The sequence below is a fragment of the Symsagittifera roscoffensis genome, chromosome 5 (assembly GCF_963678635.1).
Source record: "Symsagittifera roscoffensis chromosome 5, txSymRosc1.1, whole genome shotgun sequence".
NCBI classification, from domain to species: Eukaryota; Metazoa; Xenacoelomorpha; order Acoela; family Convolutidae; genus Symsagittifera; species Symsagittifera roscoffensis.
The window spans coordinates 5,706,163-5,724,439 of record NC_087066.1 but is presented as its reverse complement, the minus strand read 5'-3'; the positions used below and the strand labels follow the sequence as shown (position 1 = coordinate 5,724,439).

At 37.0% G+C, this 18,277-nt stretch overlaps 2 protein-coding genes across 4 annotated transcripts in view; both read right to left on the bottom strand.

The window, feature by feature from the left end:
* Nucleotides 1-4,345: 4,345 nt before the first annotated feature.
* LOC134845989 (aromatase-like) lies at nucleotides 4,346-7,244 on the bottom strand. Its single transcript, XM_063863140.1, has 4 exons — nucleotides 7,233-7,244; nucleotides 5,710-6,815; nucleotides 5,055-5,210; nucleotides 4,346-4,752 (listed from the first exon to the last, which is right to left on the bottom strand). Exons 2-4 carry the CDS (start codon nucleotides 6,716-6,718, stop codon nucleotides 4,439-4,441), a joined length of 1,479 nt encoding a protein of 492 aa, XP_063719210.1. The 5' UTR covers nucleotides 6,719-6,815; nucleotides 7,233-7,244; the 3' UTR covers nucleotides 4,346-4,438.
* A 5,567-nt stretch (nucleotides 7,245-12,811) lies between these two features.
* The window catches only part of LOC134846984 (xaa-Pro aminopeptidase ApepP-like), a 172,784-nt gene continuing 167,318 nt past the window's right edge, over nucleotides 12,812-18,277 (bottom strand). For all 3 annotated transcript variants that reach the window (XM_063864454.1, XM_063864456.1, XM_063864455.1), the window contains exons 10-12: nucleotides 14,686-14,870; nucleotides 13,948-14,145; nucleotides 12,812-13,354 (exon numbers count right to left, since the gene is read on the bottom strand). In XM_063864454.1, coding sequence (XP_063720524.1) covers nucleotides 13,080-13,354; nucleotides 13,948-14,145; nucleotides 14,686-14,870 — 658 coding nt within the window. In that variant the 3' untranslated portion in view covers nucleotides 12,812-13,079. The remainder of the gene's footprint in view (nucleotides 13,355-13,947; nucleotides 14,146-14,685; nucleotides 14,871-18,277) is intronic.

Below are 18,277 nucleotides of genomic sequence, written 5' to 3'. Positions count from 1 at the left end.
TGCGTTACGGACGATATTTCTCTGACCGACCAAATCAAAACTTGGTATGAGTTAGAGTCTTATGGTGCGTTCAAGCAAGTAGATGCCCGTTCCGCCGCAGACAAGCGTGCTTTGTCGATCCTAAAAACTGAAACCGTTCACGATGGTGAGCGTTACACTGTACCGATGCTGTGGAGTGATAATGATGTTAGCTTGCCTAACAATTATTATTCTTCATTAGCCCAATTAAAGTCGTTAGAGAAAAGATTAGATAGAGATCCGTTACTTCGCGAGAAGTATACCGAAACAATCAGAGAAGATATAAGTAAAGGATATGTCATAACCGTCAACCCGCACGATCCCAGCTCACGAGCCGAACGTGAGTGGTATCTTCCACACCATCCGGTTTTGAACCCGAACAAACCCGGCAAGGTGCGCCGTGTGCTCAATGGAGCATCCAAATTTCATGGCACTTCCTTAAATAGATCTCTCTTGGTTGGCCCGGATCTCCTTCAAAATCTTATTTTTGTACTGTTGAGGTTCCGTCAACACAAGTACGCCGTCTCAGCGGACATAGAAGGTATGTTCTTACAAGTTGGAGTACTTGCGCGAGATCAACCGTCTCTCCGTTTTTTGTGGCGGGAGGACCCCACTTCAAGTGTGGTGGTTCACCAATACACCCGTCATATTTTTGGCGCTCGTGATTCGCCAACTTGTGCGAATTTCGCGCTACAAAAAACTGCTTCTGATAATCAAGCTGAATACCCCGAAGCCGCTTCAGCCGTTGTCCAGAAGTTTTACATGGACGACTATCTTGACTCGTTCGAAAATACCGCTGACGCTCTTAGCCTAAGTAAAGACTTAGTCGCAATGCTCAAATTAGGTGGGTTTAACCTGACAAAGTTTGTTAGCAATGTACCCGAAGTTACAACCGCTCTTAATCCGGACAACCGTGAGTCCAACCCGTCAGTTAAGGATATTTGTAAGAGTCCAGACCAATCGTCGCATGTTCTTGGTCTTAGGTGGGATCATGTAAAAGATACCCTAGTAGTAAGTAGAGGTGTTGATCGACCACTAGATAAAGCAATTACTCAACGCACCGTGTTGAGTTTTGTTTCCTCAGTTTTTGATCCAATAGGACTGGTAGCTCCATATACTGTGAAAGCGCGCCTTTTACTAAAAGACATATGGAGAATCAGTGGTCAAAAGTGAGATGATGATCTCCCAGAGGAAATTAAACAACAGTTTCTAGATTGGCACTCAGGACTTCCACTATTAGGTACTCTGACGATACCTCGTAGCTACTTTACCGAACCGTTCGACCGCTGTGAACTTCACACGTTCGGTGATAGTTCGCAGGACGTTTTTTGCGCCGTATCGTTTCTCCGAGCCCGACTTGCTAAATCGCAAAAGACCGAGTTAGCTTTTGTATTTGGGAAAGCCCGTGTAGCGCCTATGAAGATGCTCTCCATTCCCAAGTTAGAGCTTCAGGCTGCTCTGCTTGCGACTCGACTCAAAGAAGAGATTTTGAAAGCGCTTACTTTCAAAGTAAGCAATGTATTCATGTGGACTGATTCTACCACCGTTCTCCAGTGGCTTAACTCGTGCAACAAACTTCCTGTGTTTGTTGGAAACCGCACTGGTGAAATCTTGGAGTCCACCACCATTGATCAATGGAATCATGTACTCAGTGGTGATAACCCAGCTGATACCGGCACACGAGGGATTTCTTCGGAAGCCCTCAAGGATAGCAGCTGGGTTAGAGGCCCTAGTATATTGAGGACATGTGATTGGCCATTCAAGCAGAACACTGATGTCATCAAAAAGATCCAATTAAAAGGCCCACTCTGTGACATTGATACATGCCTTGAGACTGCATCTACGTTTGTTGTTGATGCTTCATCTGAGAAAGCGCCGTCGATCCGTCTGTTTAAAAATTGGGATAAATTCAGCTCAATTGTAAAGTACAAACGTGTTTTAGCGTTTATGCTTCGTGTGCTACCATCGCATAAACACTTCCGTACAAAAACGCTTGAAATAACCGACCCGTCCGAGTTAGATATTGCCGAGCAGAAGCTCATTTATCTCGCTCAGTCCGAATCATTTCCTGCCGAAGTGAAAATACTTCAGTCCGATAAACTGATAACAAAGAAAAGTCGGATTGCTAAATATTCTCCGTTCATCGGCCCAGCTGGCATCCTGCGTTCAACTGGACGTATCAGCCGTCTTGTTGATACCGACTTTGATAGCAAACATCCAATAATACTGGATGGTCGACACCGAGTTGCTCATATGTAGATTAGGCATATGCACTTTCAACATGCACATCAGGGGTTGGATTACATGCGTGCTGTAGTTCAGTTGAAATACATTGTTCTGAAGTTGCGCTGGTTACTTGGGAACATCGAAAATACTTGCATAACATGCCGTAAGCGCAAAGCAAAAACAGTTGTGCCCATTATGTCTGACCTACCGATTGAAAGACTGGGTTACAAGCAGCCTCCCTTCTCCAACACAGGTGTTGATTACTTTGGCCCGTTTCAAGTGCCGATACGCCGAAGTACCGAAAAGAGATGGGGTTTCCTATTTACCTGCCTCACGACTCGAGCAGTTCACATCGAGTTGGTTCCATTTCTCGATACTAGTTCCTGCGTCATGGGCGTAGAGCGATTTATTGCAAGGCGAGGTACCCCCAAAACCATTCTTTCTGACAATGGCACGAATTTTGGTGGTGCTCAAAAGGAGCTCCTATCCTGTGTCCAAAATTGGAACAAAGTCGCCCCGGCCGTTTTCGTCCACAAAGGCATTAAGTGGAAGTTTAACCCGCCCAGTGCCCCTCATCACGGTGGCGCCTGGGAGCGGCTAGTGAGAAGTGTTAAGCGAGTGTTGTACGACATATTAGGCAACAGGAGGTTAACTGAGGAAGTTCTAGGAACAACGCTCTGCCTAGTTGAACAATTACTTAACGCAAGACCGATCACTCCGGTCAGTTCCGATCCGCACGACCTAGAGGCACTCACCCCGAATCACTTCATTCTCGGTCACAGCGCAGCTAGCTTCCCGTCGCTAAGTTTCGAAGAAAACTTCGACCATAAGAAGCGGTTCGCCAGAGCGCAATCATACGCTAACGCAATATGGATACGGTGAATGCGGGAATACGTTCCTTCCCTCAATAGGAGGGCAAAGTGGCACAACCAGTCAGACGTTAAGTTGAAAGCCGGTGACTTGGTTTGGGTCATAGAGCCTGACACTCCACGTGGACATTATCCACTCGCACGTATCCTAAGACTGCACTATGGCAAGGACGGATGCGCGCGATCCGCCGACATAAAGACCGTTACGAGCGAACTGACCCGCCCGACCGTAAAGCTCGCTCCCGTTCTTCCTTGTTTAGGGGTGGAGGATGTTGCAGCGCAAATATAAAACAATAGTACAAATGCATATAAACGTAAATGTGCGAGAGTATAAATGCATATAAAAGTAAATGCATACAGGGACAGTAGCCAAGCGTATACATGATGCGTCCCGGCGGGTTCGGCTCCGGTTCGAATCCCGACTAGGTCATTTCCTTTCTAGAACTCGAATATGCACCGAACTTGATGGGATGCTCCGTAACCAGGTTCGATCCCCCAAAACCGATTTTAACCGTTTTTTCGCTCTAATTTGGTTCAGCCTTGATTAAGGCTGACCTTTAAAAAGAGCAATTTGTCTCAAGGACAAATACTGGCCATTTTTTGCAGCTTGCTTTGAGTTATGCAGTTTTTTGTGGCCGATGTTACCGATGTTAACAATAAAAAAGTTTGTTAAAAATATCATTGTATTACGAAATTTCCAGAGTTATTTTCCCGATAAAATACTCGTTAATTCAAGTGTTTGAAAACAGATTTTATTACGAAGTGTGGAGATTGGCGCGAACATAAGCTGAGATGCAGTTTTGAGTTCAAGACGGCTTAACGTGCGGATAGAAATGTCGAGTGCTCGTGCAATTTTTAAACAACAGCTCAAGAAACCCAAAAACGAGAAACATTTAAAGTTGAGTTGAAGATATTATCCGAACGTTTATAGAACAAAAATACAAGAAAATAGTGTTATCTAATCTAGTGTCCGGCTGTTAAGACCACGCTTCATAAAATTCTCCAAATAACACGGTTGAAATCGAAAAGTTCGGCTCTTTTCCAGTTCCCCCCTTTCAAAATACCGAGTTTTATGCTTGATTTACGTGTTATTACGGCTAAATGCGTGATGTTACGCTGTAAAGTATGAAGAACAAATCTGTTCAAAATTGTCGATTTGTTCACCACGCCAAATTTCATTGCATTATGACAACGTTAAATAGACTTTTCAAATTTGAATTTGAAAGGGGGGGAACTGGAAAAGAGCCAAAAGTTCAATCAACATATTTTAAATCTGATTAGTCGCCTTAATGTTTTGTCGATATTTTTACCAAGCACGATCCAAATTATTGTCTAGGAATGCATCTGATCAGAGGGGGGTTGTCTGGTTGGTTGGCAATATCCCAGTGGGTCTCCAGGGTCTGCAGAGAGACCTCCCCCACAACCTCGAATCTAAACTGGGGAATCAGTGCCTTCAGCGCCGCCCGAACTTCAGCAAGGCCCAAGTACTTCCCCACACACCCTTTCGGTCCCTCGCCGAACGGGAAGAATTTGCCCTTGTTTGTCTCGAGGTCTTCTCTCGCGGGGTTGAATAAATGGGGGTTGTCCCAGATGCCACTCAAGTAGTTCATGGATTCGACGTTTATGATCATGCCTTCACCTTGGTGAAAAAAAAATCTGGTGTTTTATCAGCGTTATAGAGGCCGAATAAAATCGAAGTGTAAATTCAAAAACGTAAATAAAACATTTCGGATGTAAAACCTACACAATTTGAAATTGGGGAGCGTTTTGAGCATTTGAGAATATTCAAAAAATGTGTATTTTATGTAATGAACAGTTGATCGTACATGGTTTATATCAACAGTTTTAAATAAGTTTCATGAAAAATTTAAGACCAACTAAGGTTAAAAAGTAATACAACTCTGCGCGAATTCAATTCAATATAATTTATTAGATAATCACCTTTTTTCACTTGAAGTTTGGACCCGTCCTGCAATAGTGTGTCTAGCGTGACGTCATCACATGCCTGTCGGATGATTACTGGACCGACTGGCTTGAATCGTAGAGACTCGAGGGACAGCTGGTCCACAAGATAGTCAAAATTCATGTCGTTCACTTCTGTAATATTACAGTTTGAATCCAGAGATAATCGGTTTTGAAAAATGATTAGAAAGTAGTGACAAGATTGAGTTTATGTTCATGATTTCATTTTTTATTAATCCAAAGGGACCAATTTTAAAGCCTTCTCTAAGTTACTTTCAGAAGCATGCTGTGTCGTGGCAACAAAAATTAGTTGGTAGGAAGTTAAACTTTTGGTAGCATACCTTAATTTTTAAATCTCCAACCAGTGAAGTTTTGAACCAGGTGAGCACCAGCGGATTTTTTTTTTGGGGGGGGGGGGGGGACGCCCTCCCACTCCCTCAGGGATTCGACCCCCTGCCGACCCAAAGGGTCCCCCATTTTTTATTTTGAGATACCCATTTGTGGCTGACTGACCCTGAAGTTTTTTCAAGGCGCCTTTGGCGCCAAAACATACTAATTTGGTCAAAATTTTCAAAAAGTGCCTAGAAACGCCTTTTTTCAATTTTGTTGATCCGTTTTTTTTGGACTTGCCCACCTTCATTTTTGTGGAGTTGTCTCTGGAACTGGACACTTATATCATCTCTGCCAGACAATCCAAGCATCGCGTAATACATAGTCACACTGGAAGTGTCAGTACCTGCCAGCAACATTTCCAGGAAAGTCTGACTCATCATTTCCGGCTCAAGGTCAAGGTCAACAAACTTATCAAACATCGTCTTTTGTTCTCTTATTTCATGTTCACGTTTTTTAAGAGCGCACTGAATAAGTTCATTCACGTGTTTATTCAGAAGTTGAACTGAGTTTTGATGTTTTTCAGCCAGTTTGTGGTCCAGTTTGGAGTTGGGTCGAAAAAGAAAATACTCCCAAGCTTTGAAGTAGTTCACAATACATGCAATAACCTCGTCTTCATTAATTCTATATTCGATCAAATCGTCATAAGTTACATTACAGAACAGTTCCATAGTTACATGAAATGTAACTTTTCGAAATATTTCCAGAAAGTTAAGCTCCTTCATCGGTGATTTTTCGATATACTTATCAACTATTTTTGTAACTTCGCGAGCTGCAATTTCTCTCGCATATTGCAAATCTTTTTCTCTAAGCGATGTCTGGAATACTTTCCGGATAATTCTCCAAGAGTGGTTGTCATTGTTCCAAATCAAACCTCGATTTTTCATTCCAAGGTGTTCAAGCCCTTCATCATTAGCTGACCTTTCGATGAAAACTTTGCTTCTGAAGACTTGATCAGCTAAATCTGGTTCGTTGCTGATGATTGTTCTAACCCCGTCAATCAAAACTTCAGCAATTGTTCCGAGTTCTTCCGAGCGCTGATGATAGAGCACGTGATCAACTTTAGATTCTAGAATATTCTTGGTTACGACAGGAACTGTCTGTCCATTTGTGAGAATCAAGTCCTGAAGATCCAATAGACAAGATTGAGTTTGTCCATAGTTGTCAGAAAGATTGGCGTGTTTCTCTATTTCAAGGTCATCGTCGTTGGTTCGTAAATACGACCACATATTTTTTATCAGGGTAAAAACCATTTTTGACGATGGTTTGGGGTTGGTGCCGTATCTTTCGGATACTTGCCAGAAACTTAGAAAAACGAAGAAGTTTCAGGATGCAGAAATGAAGGACGAACTGTAACTCAAACTCAATTGTTTGCCAAAGGAGGCGGATCAATAAGCAGAATGGTCCAAGTGCAGAATGGGTCCAAGAGCAGCAAAACAGAAAATTTTTGACTTATATTAGTTTATACGAGCTATTTGATAAAACAATTATTAGAATCGTCAAAAAATACCAAGAAAAAGAATAAATAATGCCTGAATTGTCTAATTTCATTAAGTTTTTTCTTAATTTAAAAAAAAATCTTTGATTAAATTACTCAAATTGTCATAAAATGTTCGTTGCGTTGATATTATTGACTTTTCTGATAATGAATATACCGATTAGCTTATAAAAGTTGATATTTTTCTGTTTTTCTGCTCTTGGACCCATTCTGCTCTTAGACCATTCTGCTTATTGACTGGCCATCTTTGCCAAATTACTTCAACTGACGATATACGAGAGTTCTTCCGGTAAAATACTCTTTTAATCGCCTGATAAGCTTGGGTTGTGACCTTTGTTCATTTGCCTTTAAACAGCGATATCAAAACTTATTATTTCTGAGAAGTATTGAAGATTTGACGCCAACATTGGACTTGATTAGAAAAAAAACGAATTTTCGCATCAGGTTTACATACTGACTATTCTGAATGTTTTTCAGCTTGGTTAAATTTATTTCAGCCGGCCTCGAATGATCTGCTAACTTAACAATTTCGCCACGATTTTGGAGTCAAAATCCATGAAAACTGCTTCGCCGTGTCGTACCTAGTAGGTATGAAGCACCCTTGCAAAGATCTAAATCAGTTGTTAAGAACATGCAGACTTTGACAGAATTTTAAGCTAAGTGGAATCAATTTTCTAATTCCACTGAGCGATATTTCTTTGCAACGTTCGGGTTCTGAATAGAAACGATATCGATTCCTTTCAGAAAGCCATAAATGCGCAAAAACTATATCAATATGGAAATTATAATTGCACAAAAAATCATAATTGAATTTTTCAAGAACTAAAGGTCTTTTAGTACTTCAATATATGAGAATTTTTTTTAATATCCATATTTTTTAGTTCAATCAATTAATTTTGAAAAAGGCACCCCCAAATAGCTGAAGGTTGACCGCAATTGGACCTTGTACTTTTTTGGTATATACAGAAAATGTTGAGATCATAATTATCTTAAACATGGGTATGAATTGCCCAAAAACTAAAGCCAAAAAAGCAACGAACAAACAGGGCTCAAATTTATGGAATACAAGCTGGGTCGCTTAAAATTATTTGTCTTTCCAACCTCAAAGGAACTATATAACTACGTATTCCGAAGTGTAATTTTTTACCTCGCAAACTCAAGTGCCACCAACATCACCGTACAATATCGAGTCGAGTGCTATACCATAATTATAAATTTTTTGCCCTTTCGAGCTTAATAAAAAGATTTCTCTCTTCGAGAACGTGCAACATTGGATTTCAACAACAGCATTAAAAGCGAAGGATAGATCCTTTTTCCGAAAAAACAAACAAAAATGGTTATATTATTCTACAGGGTGTTTCAAATAAACTGTTTTTTCCAAAAAGCTTGTCATTCCATAACCGTTGATCTGTTTGAATTCAAACTTTCAGGAGAATGTGCGAAAAAGAAGGAAATTTGATTTAATAAAAAAAACTGCATTGGTTAGACCAACATGATAAAAAACCAACTGCTTAAAAACATTTTTCCAACTGCTTCACATGTTCAAGCTCCAAACTTTTTTTAAAATGTTTGCTCGTACGTGTATAAAACAGCGAAATGGTTTTCACAGTGGAAGGAGAAAAATGGAATATTTGTTTATTCGTATTTTTACGAAATATTCAAGAACTCATTTAAACAGTCGAAGATGCTACTAGCCCGGGTTGACCAAAAATGATTGTCCTACAATTTTCGTGTATGAAAAAATGCTTATCATACAATTTCGTACAATTCCATAGGTACAGAAAATGTTAAGAAAACTCTAAGATAAGCATTTTTTCATATATGAAAGTTGTAGGACAAGTATTTTTTCATAAACCAAAAAATTGATTTTTTCTAAATTTTAGTTCTCAAAATTGTTGGGATGTGTTTGTGACCGAACACAAGTGACTAAACCCATGGTGTACTCAAAACTAGAGTTCCCAAAGGGTTGATCGTCTGTCATTGACAACGCATTGGAAACGACCTGAATTGTAAAAGTGACGTCTTCACAAATGTTATACTGAAAGATTCAAACTTTTAAAATTTGGCAAAAACTTTCAAAGATGATTATTTTTGAAAATAGAATTTTTAACTTATCAGACATTCATCAAGGCATATATAAACATGCCATACGAAAAAAAACTGGAGTTTTTAGCCTGTTTAAAAAAATTTATCCAGAGAAACGGAAAAAATCTAATTTTTGTGCATCGAGGACTACGTTATGCATACAAAAAATTAAAATTTGCATGCAAATTTGTTTTTTGAAAATGTTTCTTTGAGACAAATTTCGATTTGCGGTTGAAAAAATGAAAAAAAAAATTTTGGGGCATTCTCAAATTTTTTTTAAAACTGAAAATTCTATGACAAGCATTTTTCCATACGTTTGATGTATGAAATTGTATGATAAGCATTTTCGGTGTATGGAATTGTAAGATAAGCTTTTTCGGTTTATGGAGGTCAACCCGGGAGCAGTACAATAACACGGCCCAGAATGGTGAGGTTTTATTGAAAAACTTGCATTACGAGGTCAAACTGTGCATTTTGAGAATTGTGAGCGGATTCCGCGACAAGGACGCTCCCTTTGCTCTTCTTTTAGTCTTTCATTCTCTTTTATCGCCTTGACAAAAATTCAACATGTTTAAAGATTTGTCTCTGGAATCCAGGAACATACAGACACAAAATTGTGCGCCTATCCAGCGCACAGTTTTGCCTCGTAATGTGAAGAAAACCTTTCCGAAAACATTTATAAACAATTTCAGCAGCTAATAAAATTTCCATTAGTGTCTCTATTTTGCAGAAAAAAATAGTATTTATCTTCTCTTCAAAAAGCGATAGCGTTTTCAAAAATAAGTTAATTTGAAACACCCTGTAAATAAACAAAGAAGTAAAACTTGTTTTATTATTCATCGTTTCATGGCACAGGGTTACTTTTTTCTGCCCAAATGTTGTCACCTCAAAAAATTCTATTATAATTAAGGAAAAACGCAGATGTTGTTGTAGCAAAATGGGTCAAGTGTGATTTAATCACAAAACATTTGATGAGAAAATGAAATCCGAATTTAGTTCTCGCGCAACGCTTAAGATGTTTTAAGCACTATATATAACCTGTCGTTCTAGCTGTTTTAATTTTTTTCAAGCAAACTCAAGAAGTTTACAAGAAACCTGCAAAAAACCTTTGAAATGTTTTGAATTCTTGTCGATAATTTTCAAACTTCTTTAATTAAACTACTATAACGGGAAAAACTTGTACGTCTTGCACAGCAACCAGTTATTCTTGTCTAAACAATCAATTTCAATTAAAAGAAAAACTGGTAGGCACTTTCAACTGCACCCATAAAACGTTTAATCATTTATGTTATTTACATTTCAAAAAATTGATGTAGTCTTTCGGATTTTTCAACAAAATTAGTTTAGTCAAGTTAAAAGTCAAGACACCCTCTGCAAATTTTTTTTTTGATAAATTAAGACGCAGCATTGGCAAGTCGAGTCCTGTTGCTGCGCTGCTCTTACTGTAAACACCAGGAGTAGCCTTAAGCAGCCGTTCCTTAGACATTTATTTAGACAAAACACCGTTTATTTAAAACTTTTGATTTTTACGAAGAGCACTGGATTTTTTTTGTTTCAATAAATTGGAGAAATTTTAATTATTTGAAGGAAAAAACTGCCTGTTTTTTGTTTGTAAGCCTTCTGACCAACCACTAGGGTCAATTGTGGTATCATATTGAATACTTATCATCATAATTCTGTGCCCAGGGTTGAGAAAAGCGGGTCTAGAAATATTTGTTTTTGAAACTAAATAAGGCAGAGGTTGGGAAAGAAATTTGATCAAAAGACGACCTCCTCAATTAGTTCCCCTACGTTTCAAACGCTCATAACAATTAATTAAAATTCTATGGTGCATTTTAAGCAATAGTTCAATCCTCTTGTCTAGAAAAAACACAGCGAACGACGGCAGGAAATACAAACACTGCCAACAACCAAATAAAAAAGAGTCAAGGAACGCACGAGAATAAAAATAACTGTCTTTTTAATTAAAAACTTCAAGTTTCAAACTTCAAATTATAAAATATATAACAATATAACTTTTAGAATATCAGTTAAAATTTTTATTGACTTTTTTCGATGAAATTATTTCATCAAAAAAAAAATCAAAATTTAAAATTTTTGTTCCGCTGTGAAAATTGAAAAATAAATTCCACTTTTTAAAAAGAAGACAATTAGGTTTTTACATTTTTGCTGTTCGATGGTGTGTTTTGCCTTCCTTTTAACAAAGAAACTGAATTGAACATGAGAACAAACCAGTTTTGAGCGTGAACTACTTTTAAAATTGTTTCCTTAAAAAACGAAAAATCATAACAATCAATCTAAAAATTTTCAATACGTTAATCGACTCTCAACTTTTTTTCCGCTAGAAAATACAATGAATCTATTTTTTCCACACCATTGGAACTATTCTTATTCGAGGGCGATATTGGCCCTTTTTTTTACAAATGAACTTGAACTTAAAAAGAAAATTAAAGTCAGGCCAGGAAAAATTAGTTTACAGCAGGGGCATTTTTGAGTTTTAGGAAAACAATAATATCGAAAAAAAAACAACAAGGTCAGCCATTTACTGTGCAAGTAGCAGAGAATGTTCCTTGCATAGTCTTTAAAAATACAATCATTTTATTTTTTAAGTAAGAAACGTTTGTTTTGTTTTAACATGAGGTGATAAAAGGATCTGAACGAAAAACCAGAACTTAGGCATACTCGACAAACAAAGTAAAGTTGGCGAAATAGACAGCAACTTTTAATTGAAAAAGACTAGAAAAACAAGAAAAAATTATCAAAAAATTCAAAAAATAAAAAAAAGTTTTTTCTGAGTTTTTAGTGTCTCGAAATGTCGCTTAAAATCTCCAAACATGCCAACACAGTCAATGAGCTTAATTTAAAAAATACCGACTTGTATTTTGAAAAGATGTCTTTTCTCGATTTTCGAAAAAAAAGATGACCTTACGGCTCTGAATTTCTGGAAGAAAAAAATCTTTTAATTGGAAATTTTTCGATAAACTGACCCAACTGGGTCAATAAGTTTTTTATTTCGCTGTGAAATCTGAAAATCAAATTCCACCTACAAAACTAGATGTCGACCACGTTTTTGGTGACTTTTACATTTTGCTGTTCGATAGTGGAGTTTGTTTTCCTTAACAAAGGAAATGAACTGACTTCGGAAAAATCATCACCCCTGTATAAGAGTCTGAACTACGTCTTAAAAGTTAACTGTAATGGAGTGAAACTGAGCTCTCACGGCTTAAGCTATTCATGAATAAGCTATTGTAAGACCTGCTCGCCCGCTTTATTCGCTCGAAATGAGACTTAACATAAAAAAATTTAAACCTATTCTTCTCGATAAAAGAGGAACTTACTTTTGGAAAACTTTTTGATGTTCAAATCACGACTGGAAACGTTTCAATATAAGACTCGACACATTCCGATGATTATTTGTGGTACCTGATTTTGCGTCGACAAACAAGAAGAAACACACCCGAATACAAAGTTTCTCCCCATTTTCAATTGTCGGAACCATTAGCACGACTCATACCAGTGTCCTAACTATGATGATGGACCATTGACACTTAAAAAGGACTTTTGGATTTAAAAAAAATCTTTTTAAAATTTATTTATCGTTTTTTTTTAAATGTGTTCAGCCAAAAGATCGAGCAGCAACTTCCTTCTTGCTGATGCAATATTTTTAAAACTCTGGCATGTAAGAACATCTGTTTTGTTTAAAATAAATATTGAACAAGTATAGATACAAAATATAGAATTATAGTAATATATATCCACGCTTATTTACGGAAAGACGACTTTCGTTATTTTGAGAACGTTGCTTTTTTAGAGGGTATATTCACTTAACTAGGTAATAAATAATTCAGACGTCTCGCATGTCATCATATATAAGTAATTACTGATATTATAAAATCATTTCAGCCTTCAAAATCCGTCTATGCATCATAATATCCATGAATACACCAGTTAAATTACTTAATTATGTCAGCATATCTAAAAGAACTTCTAGTTTTATAGCACAAAGTTTGTTTAAAACGAAGCTGTGGCAACTACAAAGGTTGCGTTTGTTTCTTCAACCATTCAATCAGTTCCGTTTTGCCCTGTTTTTCAGCAAGTGGGGTCAGTTTATCCCAGCAGAACTGGTGATAGTCATTGACCCAGTTGACCTCTTTATCACTCAACATACTCTTGTCAATCAGTTGTCGGCACAATGGCACACACGTGATGGTTTCTGGTTTGAGGAACTTCTTGCCCTCGTGCAATGTGTATTTGGTCACGTGTTTCCGATACACCATCAGGGATTCAATCCGAATGCCGAATTGGCCTAAATTGAAAGAAACTTGAAGTACAAGAAATAATTTTGTTCGACAACTCGGATCGGCGAGAACTTTGGATACGCTTGTGTTAAGGTCGGAACATTCTGTGATACTTAATTTTGAATTTTCTAACTTTAAACTGATATAAATTAACAAAAATGTGATACTTTTTTTTGAATTTTCTAACTTGTTAACTGATATAACTAAAATATCGCAACACATGCATGTCTCTCGGCACTGAATACAGCTCCAAAATGACTGGCCTCACTCGTAGCCCGAAAACTTCGAGCTAATCAAAAAACGAAACCACCGTTTCGTAATTTTTTGTATATTCTAACTAGATGGGTTGGCGTTTTGATTTGCTCCATTTCTTAATTGTTGCACCGATTCTCACTTGTCAATTAAACCAAATTTATTGTAAATCCCTTTCAATTCCCCTTGAAGGATAGTCAATTAATCTCTTAATTGCACACAAGCGAAGAACGTCAAGAAGTAGCTTTTAAAATGTTAAAAAAAGAGAAAAAAAGGCAAGTAAGAAATAATAGTGAGTCTTCAAAAAAAAGCTCTCTACGGGAATCGAACCGCCAACATGAGAACTGACCTGACTCATAGTAGCCTGGCTCATTGGAGAGTATCATGTTCTCCCTCAAGCCCTCCTCATGAGCATTGGTTCTGTAGGATATGCCCTGGGGGCCCTCGTGGACATTGAGGAATGCACCCACCCCGTGTCCCGTTCCATGCTGGTAGTCCAGACCTATTTCCCACAGGGCAGAACGGGCCACGCAGTCTATCTTGTAGCCTGATCCAAAATATATACAAGTAGTGAACAACATCAGCAACTTCTAACTTTTTTCTGAAATTTATGAGAGTAATTTCAGTACTGTCTTAAATCATTCACTTCCTTTTTGATTTTCAAAAAAAGATTATTTTAAATTGACTCTATGTCGAATTCACTTAACTTTCCATAATCATAAGACATGTTTTTTTTTAAAATATTCTCAAAGCAAGTCGAAAAGTTATCTTCAAAGGGTACGTAAAAAAAAAAACTTTTTTGATAAAATCTTTTCTGCAAAAAACTCTTTTTTTTTTCAAAAAAAAACAACAAAAAACTCACTTATCTCAGATTTCAAATCAGATGTGATCCAAACTGATTATTTACTTCAGCACCAATGACAAAAATCAATTAATTAATCGTATTCTAAAAGCCTCCGCCTGCAGTTTTCCGAAGGCATATTCGTTAAAACATAACCACGCCAATCCTTGAAAAACATGGCTATATGCATGCATTTAAAAGCACTCGTTTATCAATGTGAACCGACAAAGAAATAATGATTCGTACCAATCACCCCCTCTGGAATGACCAGTTCTGCCAGTGCAATGTGTCCCTTTAGCACCAGAGTGTATGTCTCCACCTGTTTGGGGGGAGGGGAGGACAAGAAGGAGACAGTCCTGGTGACGTCAGTCGTCCCCTCCCAATACTGACCCCCACTGTCCACCAGGTACAATTCATCAGCACATAGTTTACTAAAAACAACAAGTTTTAATTTTGTTTATGAAATTTGCCAGACATTTTTGGTTGAGTATTGCAAATTTACATCCGTTTAGCAAACCATGAACCCCCTGCTGAAAACCCGCTTTAAAAAAGTATCATGAAAGGCAAACCTTATTTGTCTCTTTTGTTTTTTTTTCTATTGATAATGTCAAAATAACTTTGGAAGAGCAGTGACGTGCGCAGAATTTTTATTAGGGGGTGGGGTGTTTTTTCGAAAAATTTTAAAAGTATAAGGACTATAAGGAACTTATTTTGTCAAAAAAATTTTCTGTGCCGCAGGCAAATTGTATCAAAAAACAGGCCAAAAACGGCGTTTTTGGACACTTTTTGCAATATTTTGACCTTCAATGAGAAACAGTCGGTTCTAAACTGCTCTTTTTGCTTGCCACGAATTTAAAACATCGCAAACTTATTCAATGGCGAATCTCAATACTCTATTCGATGAAATAAAAGATTCAGTAAATATTTATCCTAAATTGAAAGGCCTATTACAAGGGCTAATTGAGAATGTAAAAGGTAGGGATGATATCATTGTTAAATTGCAAAATCGGGTGCATTTTCTGGAGAATAAAGTTAATGAAATGGAAAGATATAGCTCAAAAGATTGTGTTATTTTGCAAAATTTACCTTTACGATCCGGAAATTTTACCCAAGATGTCCTGGCCTTTTTTAACGAAGTTATGGGCGTGGAGGTGAACAGCTGCGACCTGAAGGCATGCCATCCCCTCGGCCCTGTGAGTCAAAACCAAAAATGTGTGGTTATAGTGAAGTTTGTCTACTTTGATATAAAAAACAGAATTTATGGCCGGAAAATGTTATTGAAAGATTTTTTGCACCCTGTAAATAAGCAACCAGTGTATATAACAGAGAGAATTACTCAGCGCGATTCAGAGCTTCTTGATTATTCTCGGGGTTTGGGAATGTACACAGTTACATATAATTGTGCTCCTCAAGTTTTCGTTTCGAAAGCAGATGGTGGATTTCAAAGGCACAACTTAGTTGATATTAAGGATGCTGATCAAATTTTCAAAAACAAGAATCCAATGATGGCAAGACAGGCAAATAATGCTAGAAAACAAAATTCTCGTGTGGTACAAAATAATCAAAACAGCTTTTCTCGCCCTCCTATTGTTTCAGTGAGGAAGCGTGACAGAGAAATAACCCCAAATAATGTGGAAAGAAATCATCTGATTGATGAATTGTACAGTAGGGTATCGGACCCCATCAAATTGGTGCAATTTGTGGAATCACTTCAAAGAGATTCTCCACAGTCCAAATTCGTCAACAACGGAAATAATAATCATGAAAACGATTCTGATTAGTGGCAAAAGCATTTCAACTCTATTTACAGTTTTTTGCCGTAAATCTCTTTTGTTTCAGTAGAAAAAAACCTTTTGCGAGATATGACTGACCTGACAACAACGCAAAGAGCATTTTTCCTAAATGTTCAATCCATAAGAGCCCATCATGACCAATTATCAGTTTTAATTGAATCATTTGATAACAAGCCTGCATTAATCGGGCTGACTGAAACATGGCTCTCAGACAATGATTCTATTGGCATATATAACTTAGAAGGTTATGACAATATTGTGTGTGCAAACCGCGTAAACGCTAGAGGTGGGGGCGTTGCAGCTTTCATTACAACTGGCCTTAACTATAGTTACTTTAAATTACCAGTCAGTTTGGAGCACATCGTTATCAAAATGTGTTTTGTCGATCACACTAGACTAAATGTTTGCATAATATATCGTCCACCAAATCTCAAACTAGAACTTTTTTGACTTTATTTGAAGATTTATTGCTTGAATTCAAAGCATTAAGCGGGTGAAATTTTGCTAATGGGTGATTTAAATGTCGATATTATAGGTAACCAGCGCAACTTTTTCGACTACAAAAATCTTCTGCTTTCTTTTGATTTAGAAGTTCAAAATATCGAGCCAACTAGAGTAACTAAATCATCAAGTACATGCATTGACCATATAATTGCGGCGGAGGAAACTCAGGTTACAACAATAAATTGTACTATTAGTGACCATTATGGACTTATGTGTAACCTAAAAATTATTTCAGAAAAGCAAAACGTGGATTCTTATCATTCGGATTTCAACTATGATTTACTACTGAATGATGATTATTGTTTAAAATTTTTATTTTCGCTAAAAAAATCGATTGAACAAAATTAAATATGATGATCCTGACCTTTACATCATTGAAATGACCCAAATCTTGATTGATGAGTTTTCAAAGTATTGCTTAAAAAAATCCGAAAAAAAGAATAAAAACAACCACCCATGGATTAATCTGAAAATCAAGAAAATGATGAATAACCAAAATGTGTTACACAAAAAGTGGGTTCAGACACCATCCATTGAAAACAGAACTAATTTCACCTCATGTAGGAACAATGTTATTAAGGCTATAAGGGTGAGTAAACGCCGTTACGATGATAACTTGATAACGAGGAAGAAGAACTCCTCCGGAATTTTTGATGCTTTAAAACATTTCTGTGGTAAAAAAAATGTGAATACTGCTTCTTTCGATGTTAATGTTTTCAATGAATACTTTGCTACTATTGGAGAAAAACTAACAGAAAAATTCAAGCAAAACGTGTATAGATCAAATTTTCCAGTTAATAAAACACGTTCGTTATATATGATAGCGATCGATATGAGATACTGAAGGAAATTAAAAACTTGAACAATAAAAAATCTACTGGTCATGATGGGATATGTAGTAAAATGGTAAAATTTTCTGCTCCGGTGCTGGCTGACCATTTAGCGCATTTTTTCAATATCTGCTTCGAAAAAGGGTGTTTTCCTAATTTTCTCAAAAATGCAAAAATTTTACCATTGTATAAAAATGGCGACAAAACTGAACCCGATAACTACCGTCCAATTAGTCTGTTGTCTTGTATAAGTAAACTTTTCGAAAAACTAATTTTCAAGCGCATATCTAATTTTGCCGCTAAAAACAACTTGATTGATAAGCATCAGTTTGGATTTCGAAGTAATCATTCCTGTACTCATGCCATTTTGTACATTACTGACTTTTTTCGTGAATCAATCGATAATAAAACATAGGCGCTACGCGCAATACACCGAAGGCATAGAAACTGAAGCAAAAACCAAACAACTTGAACAACTAATAATTGAAGAATAACAGTTCTAGAACAAAAAATCGTACTAATACATGTATACACCAAAATTTTGCTATATCGAGAAAGAGCCTGAAATAACAGTTCTAGAACTAAAAATCGTACTAACACATGTATAGGTTAAATTTTTGATATATCAACGAAGATCATAAAATAACACTTCTAGAACTAAAAATCGCACTAACACATGTATACACCAAAATTTTACTATATTGACAAAGA

What these genes read in the sequence shown, in the direction of transcription:
- LOC134845989 (XM_063863140.1), bottom strand. Translation starts at nt 6,718, where the DNA reads ATGGTTTTTACCCTGATAAAAAATATGTGGTCGTATTTACGAACCAAC. An exon ending in ACAACTCCACAAAAATGAAG is followed by an intron (nt 5,211 to 5,709) that starts GTGGGCAAGTCC and finishes GTAATATTACAG; the next exon opens with AAGTGAACGACATGAATTTT. An exon ending in CAAACTTCAAGTGAAAAAAG is followed by an intron (nt 4,753 to 5,054) that starts GTGATTATCTAA and finishes TTTTTCACCAAG; the next exon opens with GTGAAGGCATGATCATAAAC.